The sequence below is a fragment of the Mauremys reevesii genome, linkage group 2, assembly GCF_016161935.1.
Source record: "Mauremys reevesii isolate NIE-2019 linkage group 2, ASM1616193v1, whole genome shotgun sequence".
NCBI classification, from domain to species: domain Eukaryota; kingdom Metazoa; phylum Chordata; order Testudines; family Geoemydidae; genus Mauremys; species Mauremys reevesii.
The window spans coordinates 113,080,605-113,098,302 of record NC_052624.1 but is presented as its reverse complement, the minus strand read 5'-3'; the positions used below and the strand labels follow the sequence as shown (position 1 = coordinate 113,098,302).

Here is a 17,698-nt window from a genome sequence, read left to right as displayed (position 1 = left end):
GATGTAACTAGGTGACCATCGGGGGTTGGGGGGGCAATGGGGGACAGGGAAATTCCCTTAACTTGAGTGGAGTTACTTCTGCTTTAAGCAGTGTAACTTGAGGAGAATCAGGTCTTTTGGCTACCACATTGGTGCTTTAAATGTGACAAAGGAACCAGAAGTCGATTGACAAGTGTGTGTCCTGGAGTAGGTTACTTTGTCTCATTAAATTTTGTCTAAATTTATAATGCTACGCCTTCCTTGCATACCAGGGGGAAGTTTGGTTGCTGACTTTCTAAGGCTTATGCTGGAGAGTGAGTTTTTCTCTTATCTCAGGTAGTGTTTCCCTACACACACAGTTCAGTCTTGCATACCTAGAAAGCAACTGACCAGTCATCAGCATTACTTAACTTAACTGTCCTAGGTATAATAGGAGAAATGACAAAAAAACGAGAATATTACACACAGAAAAAAAAACAGCAGCACCACTGTTAGGCTCGGTAACAGCTTGGTTAGTTGTCTACTGGAATTGGAAGACACAATGCAAGCCGTTAATTAGCCACAGTGCTGTAATGCTATTAACAACACCCGTATGGCATTGTTTGCTCATCCTGCCATTTTGCTGCTCTTATATTTTCCCTGCAATCCTTAACTAGCTCTTTATATTTTTCTGTTGTTTCATCTCCTCCCTCACCTATCCGTCCACCACGGTCTGTTATTCAGTCTGTTGTGTCTTCCTCCTAAAAGGCAGGGACCATGTCTACTTATACTTTGAGTCAGGTTCTTTATTCTTTTCTGGCTCCCTTGTGCCACAATGGCCATTCAGAGAGGCCCTAAAGCCAGTTTAACCAGCCACTCCCTCTGCATAGGCCCTAACCAGATGCTGTGGAACTCCCACATGGGGCTGATCCCATAATTTGAGAAAACTTCTTTCCAATCAGTCTATCAAGGAAAAATACAGGAATCCCTGCCATAGAGAGCTGTTTACTCTTTCAGAAACATGTACATTCCATTCCTTTCTGGAGATGTCAGTTGTGTTAATTAGAATATAATGTTCTCCTGCTTGATAGAACTATACTACTACGTTTTTAGTTGACATCTCTGGATTTCTTAATGCCCTTTGAGTGGGTAGAAGTTCTTTTTAGACAATCAGCAGGAATGCCTGCTGCAGTTAAATGCTGCATACCTTAGAAAGTGTGTATGAACCCCTGGCAGACCTTAAAACAGGCTTAGAACACTGATCTGAAACCTAAAATAATCAGAAGTGTCTCTTTCCTTAGTTTTCAAAAAATATTTAGAAATAAATCTTTCTTTAACAATTATAATAGTTAGAATGTAGGCAGGACTGGTAGATCCTTGGTACAGACAGACCTCTCAATGGAGGAATTATAGTCTAAAGTTGGATGATCAAACAACATATAGACATTTGAATAGATAAAAACTGAAATCTAGGCTCCTGGGGATTTGTTTCAAAGAGATACTTATGTCTTCTGAGCAAATGAAAAATAAGTATCAACTAGCAAACACTGATTTTTTTAAAAATTATTTACAGTTACGAACAAACTTTATACAGCTTTCCAATCAAAGGATGCAGAAGTAGAATCGTAGAGACTTTGGGCCAGCTCCTCAACTTGTGTACATCAGTGTAGCTTCAACAGAGCTATGCCAGTTAATGCCAACTGAGGAACTGGCCCTTTAACTCTTAATTGTTCCATATAAATGCTTGATTCTGGCTCAAATCTTCTGTACAGCCAATGGGGTGAAAAGTTGGAGATGAATGGAGAATGAAGGGCCTAGAGTTAAATGAAGAACAATGGAATTCTTATGGGAGAACGATATGAAAGCAGTGCTTAATTTGTAATGAAAGAGATGCCAGGGCGCAAGCAATTTTTTTACATTCATAACAATGCAGCAAGCCCAGAGGTGCCGGGGCTATGAACTGCTAAGCCTAAAGGTGCCCTGACACAAATTAAGCACTGTATGAAAGCCTTAAAAATAATGAGAATTAAACTGTTTAATTTCAGACTTCAGCCCAGAGCATATAATATTCCCAAGATAACAGGGAAAATTACAGAAGGGATGTCCAATTTTTACTAGTAATGCCCACAAGCAGTTCATAAGTGATGCCATATGATGTCATGTCTGTCCTCATGTTGTTCCTCTATGGAATTTTGCATTTCAAGAGTTCTTGCAGGAACAAACTGCAGCTACTCTTAAGATGACTCTTCTTGGATGGATAGCTGATGTCAAAGCTTTCCTCAGCACACAGAACAAAACATTACTGAACCTACTGTTATCCCTGTCAGGTATGTTGCAATAAGGTATTAGAAATCAAATGTTTATGGAGGGAAAATGTTTAAAATTGTTAGCAAATGCAATGAATTACAAAACATTGTGAAATACCATGCAAATCGTACTCCAAAATTTCTCTCTCTTTCATTGATGATAATTAAAAAATCTGTTAATCAACTTAGGATCTATGAATATTTGGTATGGCCATGCACCAAACTGGATCCAAATAAGCACAATCAGAAAAACTTATCAGATTCTGGAAATGGAAATATTTTACTCCAGTATGTTCTTGTCATCAATCAGTTAAAAATACAGCAGAGTATTCTGAAATTAACTCTATCCCAGATGCTTCTATTGACATTTTATAAGATGCAGTGAAATTGGTTCTGAAAGTCAAATTGGAAAGTAGCAAAAACCACATGAATAAGGGGGAACTTCTAAAAGAATTTTCAAAATTAGGGCCAGATTCTGCCTCTTATTCCGTGAGGAATCCCATAGACCTCAATGCAATATATCTCATAGTGGTTAACAGTAGGTTCAGTAATGTTGTATTGTGTGCTGATGAAATCACTGTTTTTAGTGGGACTACTCACTGAAGCCCTGTCTCCACTACAGAGTTTTGTCGACAAAAGTTATGTTGACACTCAAAAAGCGCTATAATAAAAATCGCTTTGCATGTTCACACTCCCTCCCTCTGTCAGCAGAGCACGTGCACACTTGGGGCACTAGCATCGACAGTGTGAGCAGTGCACTGTGGATACCTATCCCACAGTCCAGCTTGACACCTTCTGTCGCTAGGTCTTGTGGGAAGGCAGAGTGGATCGCGGCGCATCTTGGGATTGGGCTCAATGTCTCATGATGCATTGCTTTCTGTCCCAGCATTTCACGGGCTTCCAGCTTTCTTTCATGGCATTTTTCAATGGCCCTTGTTTGCGGTGTGCCCCGGCATCTTAGTGAGATGTGATGGATCTTGCACTGCTGTCCTATGCTCTGATAACTGTCATGAAGATGTCGCAGATGGCAGTGCAGTTAATCACAAAGTTCCTAACTGAAGAAGACTCCCAGTTGCCTGACATGCTGCATGATATGGATAGGAGCAACTTTAGATTGCTTTTGGCCAGGGGCGGCTCCAGGCACCAGCATGCCAAGCGCGTGCTTGGGGCGGCAAGCCACGGGGGGCACTCTGCCGGTTGCCGCGAGGGCGGCAGGCAGGTTGGCTTCGGCGGCATGCCTGCGGAGGGTCCGCTGGTCCCGCGGCTTCAGCGGACCTCCCGCAGGCATGCCACCGAATCCGCGGGACTGGGGACCTCCTGCAGGCAAGCCGCCGAAGGCAGCCTGCCTGCCGTGCTTGGGGCGTCAAATTGCCTAGAGCCGCCCCTGCTTTTGGCATTCACGGAACAGCTGCAGACGGTGGACCATCGCTTCTAGGCTTGGAAAACAAGCACTGAATGTTGGGATCATATCATGTTGCAGGTGTGGGATTATGAGCAGTGGCTACAGATATTTCAGATGCGGAAAGTCACCTTCCTGGAACTGTTTGTGGAACTCGTCCCAGTTGAGCGGCACAAGGACACCAGAATGAGAGCTGCCCTATTGGTAGAGAAGCCTGTGGCAATCGCTGTGTGGAAGCTGGTGACTCCAGACTGCTACTGGTCTGTCATGAATCAATTTGGAGTTGGGAAGTTGACCGTTGGGGCTGCGTTAATGCAAGTGTGCAGGGCAATTAATCGCATCCTGCTACAAATGGTTGTGACTCTGGAAAATATGCGTGAAATAGTGGACAGCTTTGCAGAAATGGGTTTCCCTAACTGGAGGGGTGATAGATGGCACACATATTCCAATTTTGGTACCAGACCACCTTGTGACGGAGTACATCAATAGGAAGGGGTACTTAACCATGGTGTTGCAGGTGCCTATGGATCACAGGGAGCGTTTCACTGACATCAGCGTGGGGTGGTCTGTGAAGGTGCATGATGCACGCATCTTCAGGAACACTGGCCTGTGTAGAAAGCTACAAGCAGGGACTTTCTTTCCAGACCAGAGGATTACAGTGGCTCATGAAACTTTACATGGGAAATTTGGACAGCAGTAAGGAGTGGTTCAACAACAGGCTGAGTAAGTGCCAGATGACAGTGGAACTTTATGGCGCTGCCAATGCCTTTATGGCAGGTTAAACCGCAATGAGTATAATATTCCCCTGGTCATAGCTGCGTGTTGTATGTTGCATAATTTGTGAAGCTAAATGTGAAAGATTTGCTCAGGGGTGGAGTGTTGAGGCAGACTGCTTAGTGAGCAAATGATTAAACTGCCCATGTATGTATTGGTAGTGTCTGCTATCTCAATTTGTAGGAAACGAAAAAAGATGAGTTACCATTCAAAAACTGCTTTTATTGCACAAGAAATAACTCACACCCACAAAAAGATGCTTGGTAGGAAAGGAGGTACCAGGAAAGGGCAGATTTTCAGAGCTGTGCGTAGGTCCAGCTATCATTTTGAAAGTTGTCTGATGGGGTGAAGTGAATGGGAAACTGAGAAGTCCCGGAAAGCAGAAAGGACTGTGTGAGTGGAATTTGGGGGGGCATGGAAAAGAGTTCTGGATATGCTGCAGGAGAGGGCAGCATTATTAAGGACTTCAGCATCTGCATTTGCTGCTCCATTACTATAATCATCTGCTCAGTAGTGTCCTTAACAAACTCCTGATTTTCTTTTCTGTCCTGCCTTTCGGCTTGCTTCCACTCCTTGCGTTCCCTTTTCTCTGTGTTGGAGAAGTTCAGTACCTCCCAGAACATGTCTTCTTTGCGCCATATTGGGCACTTTCTTATCTGGCAGAGACACTTTGCAGGTGTGTGTGGGGTGTTCCTGAAGGCCACATCTGTCGAAGCAGAAGGAACAGTGCACAGAAGCATGATTGTCAAGTTCACACACAGTATTGAAACATTTCAATGTAATGCACCTCTGGTAACATAACAATTACTTTCTCACTGACCCGTGGCAAGCGCACAACTCTGCAAATACCCAAAGCATGGTGAGTGGTGGCTGGGAGTGGGAGCGTGCTACACGGGGAAAAGAGCACTCTGCAAGAGTTGTGGTGCAGCCAACTAGGGGAAAAAATTCTAAAATTCTGCCACACTTTTCCACAGGCGGGTCATTGTAGCAGATATCTCACTGCTGAGGGTAAGCAGGGAAGTAAGGGTACATCTACTACACGCTTGTGGCTTCTGCCCTGGTCCCTATGCTGCTCGCCTATGTGCCGCTTTGGTCCCTGCACAAGTGATTGCCGAATGGCGCGGGAAAATTTCCTAAAATGGGAGAAGGAACAAAGCAGCTCTGCCAAGGAAACTTCGGCAGAGCTTTGCGGAGAACCTCCAGGAAACTTTCCTGGAGATCTCTCTGGAGGATTCCCATGAGATCTCGGCATTCATCAACACCCTGTTCTGCTGTACTGATTAGCTACAAAGGGAAATGTCCTGCACACAGAAACACAGCCAGCCTTCTCCATTTCTATATCCTGAACCCATCTCCGCACTACATAAACCACAGCCACTTACCAGGCGTCTCCTCTCTGTTTCTTGCTCACCGGAGAGCAACTGCTGAGACTGGCTGGACACTTCTGGGGTGGTGAACAGTTCCTGGCTGCCTGCCCCACCGGGTGACCCTTCTGGGAGCTCCACGTCATCGTCTGTCTCCACCTCTTCATCAATGATTTCATCCTCCAGATTAAGTCTTCTTTCTGCCACCTTCAGGCCCACCACTCTTGGCAGTGGAGGTGGGGTCGCTACCAAGGATAGCATCCAGCTCCTTATAGAACCGGCAGCTCTGAGGTGAAGCACCAGAGCAATGGTTTGCCTCCCTCGCCTTATGGTACGCCTGTCACAGCTCCTTTATCTTCACTCTGCACTGCAGTGTCCCCCGATCATAGCCCTTTTCACACAAGCCTTGAGAAATCTGCCCATAGGTAGCCCAATTCCTACAGCTCAAGTACAGCTGGGACTGCACAGCCTCCTCTCCCCATACACAGTACTGAGCAGATCCAGCAGCTCCGCAGTGGTCCAAGTGGGAGAGCATTTGCTGCGCTAGCCTGCCATGCTCACCTGGGAAGATGCGATGAGACCTCTCCACACCGAGCAAACAGGACATGGAATTCCAAAAATTCCTGGGGCTTCTAAGTAGGAGGGGTGGATGGTTGTTTACCTAGCTGCAGGGCAGTGGAGTTCAAACTGCTGACCAGAGTGCTCAGGATGGGCATTGTGGGACACCTCCTAGAGGCCAATTAAAATGATAAAATCAAGCGTGGTGTCTACACTGGCACTTCATTGAGAAAAGTTTTGCACTAAAAGCCTTATTTCTCTTCTCGGGGTGGTTTTCTTTTGTCGCCAAAACAGCATTTTTGTTGCCAAAAGCCACATCGCAGTGTTTGTCGACAAAACTTTGTAGTGTAGACAAGGCCTGAGTAGGTGCTCCTCAGTGTGAGTAAGGATGGCAGAATCTGGGCCTTGGGGAAAAATCCGTAAAGTGGTTAAATTCTTTTTAAAGGCATGAAAAAAGATGAGGGAAAGTCAAAATTCCTCTGATGACTACTGCTTAGAAACTCTTCTGAGTCCTAGACAATATTTTTTTGAACATGGAGATTGAGTCCACAAATTATAAGTAGAAATGCTGTATAGGCAACAAAAGAATCAGTTGCATCCACTAAGAACATAGGCCATTTAATTCATGACCCTGACTAAATACGTAAAATATTTGCCAACTACAAAGGGCTTTATACCACGCTTTTCAATTAATTGACGATAACTCACAGGGTGAAAACTATGTTTAAGAAATAATTAAACCAAATGTGGAAGAAACTGATAAGGAACTATTCAAAACGCCTATTGCATAAGACAAAATACAGAATAATGAACATGGTATCGAATAGGGCTTGATCCTGTGCCCACTGAAGTCAATGGCAAAGCTGTCTTTGACTTCAACGACACAATGTTTAGACCCATAATGACTAGGGTCTGATGGCTTTGCTGTTTTCAAATTATATACATTTTTATTTCCCCCAAATTAGCTCTTTTATTTCAAAAACTTATCAGGACATTAAATTGCCTACTTTGGCAAAACATCCATTCCTGGTATTTTAAACCCTGATAAAAATCCAATTCTTTCCCCTTCATTCTGCCTGATTTTTTTTTTAGTAAATATTGGTAGGAATATTTCATCTACCACAGAATTTTAGCCATTTGAATGGATAATTTAGTATCAAAATTAATTTATGCAGATTAATCAGGCCTTAATAGGGGATAACAAACCTTAGAAAACATAAGAAATATAGGAACTATCCATGCACTTGGACTGACCAAGACAAATTACATCAGTCAAAATGCAAGAAGAATCAGGTTCTATTTAGCTGGCACAAGGATAACAAAAATAAAGTATGTAAATACTCACACAAGTCAGGGGAGGGGAGAAAGAAACCGAAGTGTTATTGTGGGAAAGGGGTGTGTGGAGAAGACCTGAAATTGACTATATATGAAACAGAAAACTGTTGAGGTTGGTTACATATGAATATCAAAGCTGCCTAGCCTAAACATTTTGTCCTTTTATAATAAAAGGAGAAAGGAGGGCCAGTGAGGCCAAGATCTATGGCATGATTCCAGGAACAATAGAAGGCTTTCTCAAGTGGGACAAGGTCCAGTAATTAATTGGTCTAATGCCATCATGTGGGTGTTAATTTAGATTTCTAAAGATTGATAATAATCCATTTTGCCATCAAGAAAGATAACTGTACACACCTTTCCATATGGCACCATAAGCAGGGTTTCTTAGCTGGTAAAGTGTGTGATACATTTGATGTATTAGCACTTTTTCTTTTAATCACTGTAATTGATTTTATAATGAAATGTTGTGTACAGACAATCTGATTTTGTCTACACTCCAAAACTTCTAGTTGATATCAGAGAAAGTCATTGAGTCACCTTGGCTTTGCAGATGGCGGAGTAGTTTTGGAATCAAGTTGCTGTATGAAGTTTTTCTTTACAGGGAGAGTTACAGCAAGTTATTTGCCAGAGATTAAATTCTGTCAACTAGGCCCTTGCAAGTTTCACTTAAAAATCCATTTACTTCCCATTCCTGGTTAGGTTCATGTTAGGATACTACTAACACACTGCTACTGACATGAGTCTTAATAAGAAGTCAAGAAACAGGGCACGTGGGGATTAGTAATACAGATCCTTTGGGGTTCACACTATAACCCTAAACTCTTTGATTTAAGGCTTTTTTCAGCACATGGTCCAAGTTTGCCAAAGGGTTTTTCAAACATTTTAGTATCAGAGGGGTAGCTGTGTTAGTCTGGATCTGTAAAAGCAGCAAAGAATCCTCTGGCACCTTATAGACTAACAGACGTTTTGCAGCATGAGCTTTTGTGGGTGAATCCGAAGAATTGGGTATTCACCCACGAAAGCTCATGCTGCAAAACGTCTGTTAGTCTATAAGGTGCCACAGGATTCAAACATTTTAGTATTCATTCTAATCCCAGATTTGAAGTTAAACTCTGGGAGTGCTAACTCAGATCAGCTGAAACAAAATCAGCTTCACTGGGATCAACAGTAACCAATCCGCTCCAGTTCAGATGCATTTTGTGCCAAAGTACTGAAAGCACTGCAATCTGCTATTGACAGGAGACAAGCAAAGGGCTTCAAAGAGTGATAGTGGAGAGTGAATATTCACTCAGGTTAGCATGGGATGAAATTTGGTTTGAGAAAATAATTATGTGGAATTGCCAAAGAGCTGATTAAACATTACTTTGCAGAAAGGACAATTACCAAGAGCTATCGTGATGTTGACAGGGAAACAAGCGGACCCAGTGAATGGAATTCAAAGTATGTAAGGTGTTTTTTTCCCCCTTTCCAACCTATTTTATCTGTGGATGGTGAACTGGGAAGTCCTCACAATGTAACCTTTTAAAAACTGCATTTATTTAAAGGCACTTACAAAAGCAAAATGCCTCCATCACTGCAGAATTTTGAAATATAAATAAGATATAATAGAAAAACTTTCTCTCTCAGTCACAAGATTTAAAAATGATCACAAACTTATAACCTTAAACTGCAATCAACAAATCTGCATGAGAAAATGTAGATATTGCCCTGAATTTGATTACAATAGTTAGTGTCTCTTTAATGCACAGTCCCATTTTGTAGGTCTGATGAAGATGTATCAACTCCCAGAGGCATTGAGCCTAACATAGCCACAGTGCCTCCCAGAGCTCCAGCTGCTTTGGAAGCATCCAGCACACACTACTTTTAAGGCAAAGCTCACTCCGCTGGCTGGGGGGATGTAATCTGGTCCCTTCCCATTATAGTTTTGGGAGGCTAATCCTAGTGCCAGCCTTGTGTCAGGCAAGCACAAGGAACAGATTGTGCCCTATCCACGCATGAGGGCTGCCCTCTTGATCTGCACACCTGGGATTGAACTGGGGACCTCCAGGATTAAAAGTATGAAGAGTTACACATTGAGCTAGAGATCCAAGCCTCACCATGTGTGGCTATATAGCAGACTTATCTTTATAGATTCAGCGCAGAAGAGGTTCTACATCACACACACATCAGCATGTTACACTGGCACAGAGGCATATATAAGGAGGAAGGTTCCTTGTGTCTTCTTCCCCTTGTGCACACATGTAGTGCTGGACATAATACAGCCTTCAGAATCAGAAGAGAAAGTTCAGTACACACCTTCTGAATAAATGTTGGCCAAATAGATATACATCTTAATTACGACCTTATGCTTCTTCAAGAAACACATTACACATGTAATGCGTACGCATATCTCAACCCTTGATAGTTGTTAATGTCACTGAAGTTATAATTAAGGCTTTGTGTCATACAGTGAGGGAGATTAATGTGTAGTGTGTTTCCTAATTGTTGGAGGTTGAAGGAAGCTCCTTGTGAAAATGTGGAGTCTGATACTCTCAATGGAAATGTGCTGTGTGGGCAATAGGCTGCAGTTAAGAGATGTCCCAGAGCAAGGTATTTTCTTGCTTCTTAGGTTTGTGTTGGAGGGACTGTCACACATATGCAGCCTTAATCTTTTTTTAAATGAGGTTTTTGTTTATGGAAGATATACATGATAGGGAAATCAACCATTTGAAAGGATGACTATCTGGAGCCAAAGACAAACTAATGTTTGAAGACTGAAACATTTAGAGAAGGGGTATCAAATATATGGCCCATAAATAAGGTGTATTTATGTGGCCTGCCTGATAGATCCAGATTGTGCAGAGTCTCAGCTTACATTTAAAAAAAAGTTTCTGTCCTGTGTTAGAGGAAAGGATAGAAAGACAAATATATGTGGGCCTATGCTTCCTGTTTCCTTAGCTTCGACCCTCCCTGTCCAGCATCTGTCAACTGGTAGGCTTGATTTCCCATAAAGGGTCCCTCCCACCTCGAATAACGAGGAGCATAGGCACCGACTCTGTAGGTGCTCCAGGGCTGGGAAAAACTGGTGGGTGCTCTGCACCCACTGGCAGCTCCCTGCCCCAACCCAGCTCGCCTCCGCTCCGCCTCCACCTCCTCCCCTGAGCACACCATGGTTCCGCTTCTCCCCCAGCTCCCGGCGCTTGTCGCCGCGAAACAGCTGTTTTGCGGCGGCAAGCGCTGGGAGGGAGGGGGAACGCGGTGCTCTCGGGGAAGAGGTGGGGCCGGGGTGGGGATTTGGGGAAGGAGTTCAATGGGGCAGAGAGGGGGCGGAGTTGGGGCGGGGACTTCAGGGAAGGGGTTGGAATGGAGGCAGGGCAGGGGTGGAGTCAGGGCGGTGCCGGGAAAAGTTGGCGCCTATGCCAAGGAGTCAGTATTATAGGAGGAGCTTCAGTTAGGATGGAGCATTCATAGTCTTCCCCTACATTTTCTTCCAGAACCACTAGACACAGAGCATTAGACAATTTACTAGGGGAGTTAGTTTTTTCTACAGCAATTTCTGTGTTAATGAGAGATAAGGTCCAATTTGCCAGGCGAGGTCCAATTTGCCATCCTGCATTGGCTTTACTTGACAATACATATCTCACCAGAGTGTGAGTTGTCTTCAACAAGACGGGGGCCATCCCTATAGTATAATATTTCCCAGTGGGAAATGGCCAATACAAGGGCTAATACCTCTCTCTCACACGGTGAGAACTGCATTTCATGGGTGTTAAAATCTGGGAGCCATACACAATGGATTTTAGGGAAGTTCCCTGCTTTTGTAGAAGGACTGCACTGTTAGCAGCTGCTGTATTGGCTATCTGTAAATAATATGGTTTATGGGGATCTGAGAAGGCTAACACAGGAACTTCTATGGCCTGGTCTACACTAAGGGGGGGGTCAAACTAAGGTACGTGACTTCAGCTACACGAATAGCGTAGCTGAAGTCGAAGTACCTTAGTTCGGGCTACTCACCAGTCCAGACGCCGCGGGAACAAAGTCCACGGCTCCAAGGTCGATTACGCCACTGCCGTTCGCGGTGGTGGAGTTCCGGAGTCGACCGGAGCGCGTGGGGAGTTCGAACTATCGCGTCTTGATTAGACGCGATAGTTCGAACTCCAAGAAGTCGAACTCTCCGCGTCGACCCGCGCGGTAAGTATAGACCTACCCTATGAGAGCCATCTTTAATGACATCACTGCCTCTTGTTCTGACTGTCCCCATTGCCACTCATGGTCCTTCTTTAAAAGACGGTACAGAGGTTTTGCTTTCTCGCTAAAGTTCTCTATAAAATCACACAAAAAGCCTACCAAACCTAAAAAATATCGTAGAGTGCTCACATCAGTCAGGGCAGGTAAATTAGATAATTTCTTTACCTTCTCTCGGATGAGGCATCTCCCTGTAGGACCCAGTCGCACTCCAAGATATACTACTTCCTGTTTAAGTATTTGTACTTTCTCAGGATTTATTAAGAAACCTGTGGCTTTAATGATTTCTAGGACCTTATCTAGAGTTTCTGCTCTAGTTATGGATGCAATAAGCACATAATCTATGTAGTTTATTACCCCACCTAAGTTTCTCATTTTCTTCTACATGGCTGCTACCTGTTGGTGACAAATACTAGATGTGTTATGCAATACTAGATGTGTTATGTTGTCTATCATCATAAATACGTTGTCTATCATCATAAATGAATGCCAGCTTGTACTGACATTTTGGATCTAATGGAATAAAGAAAAATGCATTTGCCAGCTCAATCACTGAGTACCATTAGGCACATTGGCATTATCTCGGGGAACTTGGCCATCACAGGGGCCATCCGTGGTGTAATCTTATTAAGTCCCCTATAGTTAACGGTCAGTTGCCACATCCCGTTGGCCTTTCCCATGGGCCAAATAGGTGAGTTGCAGTGACTCTCACATGGGATCAGTACATTCTGCTGGCTGAGGGCTTTAATGATGGGTTTGATTCCCTTGTGAGCCTCAGCAGAATATCGGTATTTCTTTATTGACTTTGGGTCAGGGCCATGAATATTAACTAGAGCTTTTATTTTTCCGCAACTAAGTTTGGAAGTTGCAAACACAGCCAGGTGTCTATTTGCCACTTCTGCCACCTCGGCCTCCCAGGCTGGTAAGGTAAATTTCTCAGGTGTTTTTGTGGCAAATATCCTATGAGCTGCTGAAATTATTCAACCCTCTTCCCCTTCTTCTGCCTTACATAAAGCCCTATGTGGTAGATCCACTATTACTTTAAAACTTTTTAATAGATCTACTCCCATAATTCCCTGATTTTCAAGACTCTGTAAGCCAAATGACTCTTTTACAGTTAAAGGCCCAGAGTACAAAACAGGTCTTTAGTAAATGGGATCAGACTCTCTTTTCCATTAAAAGAGACCAACTGCCTAACTTGCTTAATGGGAACTGTATTATGATTCAGTTCATCTGTGCATGCTTGTTGCCCTTCAGTATAAATTCCCTGTATTTTTGTGGGTTTTCTGACCTTTTCCCATCAGTTTTGTTATTGAAAGGCTTCACACCATTTTTATTACCATTATTAGTTTTGTTGAAAGCTGCTATGTGGGTTTTTACTATTGGCTGAGAACCAGATATTAACTGTAACTCATATACTTCCTTTGCTCTGCTCTCCAGCTCCTGTAACCTAGTGCGCTGAACATCGATGGGACCCATTCCTAGTCTGATTCCAGGTTGTAAAGCCTGTAAGTACAGCTCTCTCAACTCTGGTAAATCATAGCTGATAACACTTCAACCAATATTTCGTCCCATCCCAGCCAACAAATAGAGCAATTTTTTCCTTAGAAAATACCTCTTGGGTTTTTCATTCATTCTCTGTTTGTCAGCATAAGCCATGCCTGTTATATTAGTGTTCAGATAAAATATCTTAAGAATGTGTCTATATACATCAGCTTGATTATTAGTTGTGTTAGCAATAGCATCATATGGTACATTTACAAAGTCTTTTGGTGCCATACACTGACGTAAGAGCGTTACAAACTCGTCATGTGTTAAGTTTGGGGTCACCGAACCTTGCATTAACCATTCAAGTACAGTATTTTTATCACATGGCTCAAATTGCTTACTCAATGCACAGGCTTGCTCTGGTGTCAATGGTTTACTTTCATGTTTTATTAGGGGAGGAGGTGGATTTACTCCCCCATGTTGTGTACGGGAGCCATAGGTGATGTATTATGTTCATTTGGCAGCTTAGGGTAGAGCTGGTTTGTCTCTTGCATCAACCCTTCAGGAGCTGTGGGTAAAGCTGCTTTTGTGTAAGGTGGGGAGGAAGATTCCTCACTCTGTGTGTCATCTTCACTGTCACTCTCCCCTCCTGGATGGTATGCCCCAAGGGGATCCTGACACTTGGCACCTGCCATGCCCTTATATGATTGTAACTCCCACTGCAATTTAGAGATTTTATGTTGGCAGTTTACATGGCTTGATTGAGAGTTTTGATTAACCTGCACTTCCCTCATAAGCCGCCTTATGGCTGCTTGTGCCTCTTGGAGCTCAATTGCTCCTACTTCTGCTGCTTTTTCAGCAGCAGAGACTCACCTACTTGCTTCCCCTATTTGTTGTTCCAACTGGGAGACCTGATGCGTAAGGGAGGTAATTTTACCTTTTTCAGCGTTGAGGTCTACTAAATGCTGCTTCTCTAGCTGCTCACCCTCCTCCTTTTCAAATTTCAGGAGGGTGATCTCCTGATTAAATAGGAGAATCTGTTTGTTAAGTTCCTTGCTAACAGTGGCAAGGCCGTATAGGAGGGCACTACATTGCTCACTTTTCTTGGGAACAGGTTTACTTAGATTGTAACATTCCCATAGTGTGTAGAATACTTCCGGAGCCTCCACCCTGATAATAGAGCCTGGTTTCCATGGGTTGCACCCTTTTCCAAAGGAATTGATATCATAGTCCACAGATAGTTTTCTAGAGGATTGGTAAGGTCCTTAGGTGTGCAACGATGGGCAATGTCTTCAGCCTCGAGGGATGGGAAGCTGAACATAATAAACTAAGGTCTCTTTTGTGTCCTGCCAATGGGATCACTACTATGCTGTTCCAGGAGCCCACTAACAAAAAATGAAATGGCCCCTCCATGGCTATGGAAGGGTGTATTGGAGTTTCAGAGCAGGCACTTATGGTTACAACAAAAATAGACTGGCTGCAGCAGGCTGCCACCAGGAACCGGCAAGCTGCGTCCAGCCTCCTCAATCCACTCCCAGTTGTAATAACCTCCTGACTCACACTTCCAATGAAAACATTTCCCAACATAAAAGAAACGAAGGAGAGATACCGAAGCTAACCTTAAATAAGGCTGGAGGTATCTCTCCCATGACCACCAAGCAGCTGGTCACTAACCGCTCTGTTTCAGGTACTGCAGAAATGGCTTCCTGAGCCAATTATGGTCGGACTCCGGGTCCGGTCGCCCCAATAGCTACTGCAGGATTTTAAAAGGCCTTTTGAGTTGAATCTGAGAAAAGCAGCTATTCTGACCCACTGTCAGTTCTCTACCCGGAACTATGTTAAGGACACTGTGTCCAGGCCACACAGCCCTTTACTGGAGTAGGAACCTGACACAACCAAGGCCAGACCGACCTTCCCAATATCCACCCTGAGCCAACAGGCTAATCAATCACTATATTGCAAATTAAAACAAAACACAGGACCTCTCAGGGAAAGAGAACCTAAAGAGAGGTCCTGCTGCGGTCACCACTGTTAAAGGAAAGGACAGAAAGACAAAGAAATATATGTGGGCCTACGCCTTCTGTTTCCTTAGATTCGACTCTCCCTATCCAGCATTTGTCAACTGGTAGGTTTGATTTTCCCACAAAGGGTCCCTCCCACCTTGAATAACAAGGAGTCAGTTGGGATAAAGTGAAAAACAAATAAAGTGTATTGAAGAATTGGTGTACAATGAATAGGGCAAAGAAAAGGAGGGAGTAAACAGTAAAATGATGCAATACAGTGATTCCCCAAAATAAACCCTATAAACAGGTAAGTAAACCCCTCAATAGAAACCTTCTTCTGTAGATTAAGCTTCGATTGTTGCCTGGGACCTCAATCCTCCAGCTAGTTGAAAGCCATCGGAGAGGAGCTCCAGGGAGTCCCTTGATGTTCCTCTGGGTCTGAAGAAGAGTAGATGGTATGTCAGGGGACAGTAGCTGAAGATGGATGATGGTAAGTAGGATGTGGCTGTCTGTCCTTCTCTTCTCCTTGCAGGTGATGGCAAATGCATGTCCAGGTGGAGGCAGAGCGGTGAAAAGAAAACCCTAGTCCCCTCTACCACTAGGATGGGTAGGTAAATGCAAGTCAGACCCGCAACAGTCCCTTGCTGTTGCTCAGATGGATAGCCTCTGAGAAGTGCTCGGGACAGACTTAGCTAACCTTGCCCAGGTAACCCCGTAGAAGGAGCAGAAAACCCCTTCTGGGAAACCATGTGGAAAAGGCAATTAAAAAAAACAGTTTTATCCAGAAGTTGTTTACCACTTCTGAGGAGAAATAAAGAGTGAGAAAACTGTGATCAGCTGGGTTGCCTGGGCACAAACTCCATTTTGGGAACCAATATGGGTTCCTGAAATTATACAAAACATACAAAATGGACATAACGCAACATCTGTGATGGGGTATACAGATCCCACACTGACTAAGAAGGGATTAATGAGAGTCTGTGGGCCCAATGAGGCCCACCTCATTAAACCTGGGTGAGGTGTCAAACCTGGAAGGAGGAGTTAAAAGAGGAAAAGCCCATCTCAGTAGAGGCTGATTGGGAGAGGGAGTGGACCTCTTGAGCTAGCCCTGTGAAGGAAGGCCTCTGGGGCCAGACTCTAACCAGAGACTCCTAAATGTCAGAACCCCCTTGGGGTAGATAGACTGGGTGTGGGACCTTTTGTTCTCCATAACTTGTGTGGTTCCTTTTGTTGGGGATCTATGGAAGAGTCAGCCTGGTAAGAAACTGTAGGAAAAGCCTAGTTGCAGGCCATGGTAGGAAGCAGCCAAGGGATACATCAGAGGAGCTGACCAAACAGACCTTCTCCATTCATACTGGGTCCCTGGACTGAAGCCCCGAGTAGGGGGTGGGTCTGAGTTCCCCTACCCACCCACCTTGGGTGGTGGTGCTAGGACCCTGGAGCCAAGGACTTGAAAGTCTACAAAGCCTGAAGTTGGGCTGAAGCTCTAGTGTGGTGCTGCCAGACTATTGCTGTGTTGTTGGACTCAATTTATCCCAGAAGGGGTGGGACTAAAAGTGACCTGGCCAGAGGGCTGAGCCACAGGATGAGGCAGACAAGCTAAGTGCCAGCATGGCTGTCAGCATGGGGTGACAAATGAGAAAAGGCTGCTATGAAAGGCTTTGCCTTGAGGAGGCCTGCCTATGGTGAAGAGACTCGTCCAAACCCTCATGTCTGCAGAGAGAACCTTCCAAATGGGAACCAGCTATAACTGATACAGTAATATTTGCCCGAGTCAGCCTAAAACAATGAAATGGAGCAAACTCCCCATTTGCTATTAATCTTAGTGGTGTATCATCTCTAATGATGACAATTGAGTGTCAACATTAATATTTTCTTGTTGATCATTTTAGCAGATGGAATGGGGGTAGTGGGCAGGAGTGAAGCACACTGGGTTAGGAGTTACTATGGGGAAGGAAATGCAGAGAAAACAACAGAGGAAACTCCCCATAACAGGAAACGGGGAGACAGACAGGGAAAGGAGGATGGAGAAGGAGAAAAAACGAAGGGCTGAAATAGCAGTTCCCCAAAAAGAGCAGATATTCCCACTGAGCGCTGAACAAATAATAAATAACTAAACTAAACATTTAGTTACAATATGAAAAACTCATTCTTTTCTTGATCTCTGTGAAAACTTCTGTACATTTCACTGTATATTGTGTGGAGTACTTAGTCCTGAGTTTATAACCTAGTCCACAAACCATGATTAAACATGGAAGTTGTCCCTCTCCTCCAAAATGAGCTTGACAC

General features: G+C 44.0%; 1 protein-coding gene across 16 annotated transcripts in view; it reads left to right on the top strand.

Moving 5' to 3' along the window:
• SLC9A3 (solute carrier family 9 member A3) overlaps window positions 1-17,698 on the top strand; it is a 215,276-nt gene that overhangs the window by 13,319 nt on the left and 184,259 nt on the right. For 6 of the 16 annotated variants that reach the window (XM_039526818.1, XM_039526817.1, XM_039526815.1 and 3 more), the window contains 3 exons: window positions 9,065-9,134; window positions 13,359-13,426; window positions 15,753-15,899. In XM_039526818.1, coding sequence (XP_039382752.1) covers window positions 15,890-15,899 — 10 coding nt within the window. In that variant the 5' untranslated portion in view covers window positions 9,065-9,134; window positions 13,359-13,426; window positions 15,753-15,889. Of the gene's footprint in view, window positions 1-9,064; window positions 9,135-12,768; window positions 12,846-13,358; window positions 13,427-15,752; window positions 15,900-15,941; window positions 16,479-17,301; window positions 17,513-17,698 lie in introns of those variants that run through there. The other 10 variants (XR_005594865.1, XR_005594861.1, XR_005594864.1 and 7 more) reach the window with 10 other exon arrangements.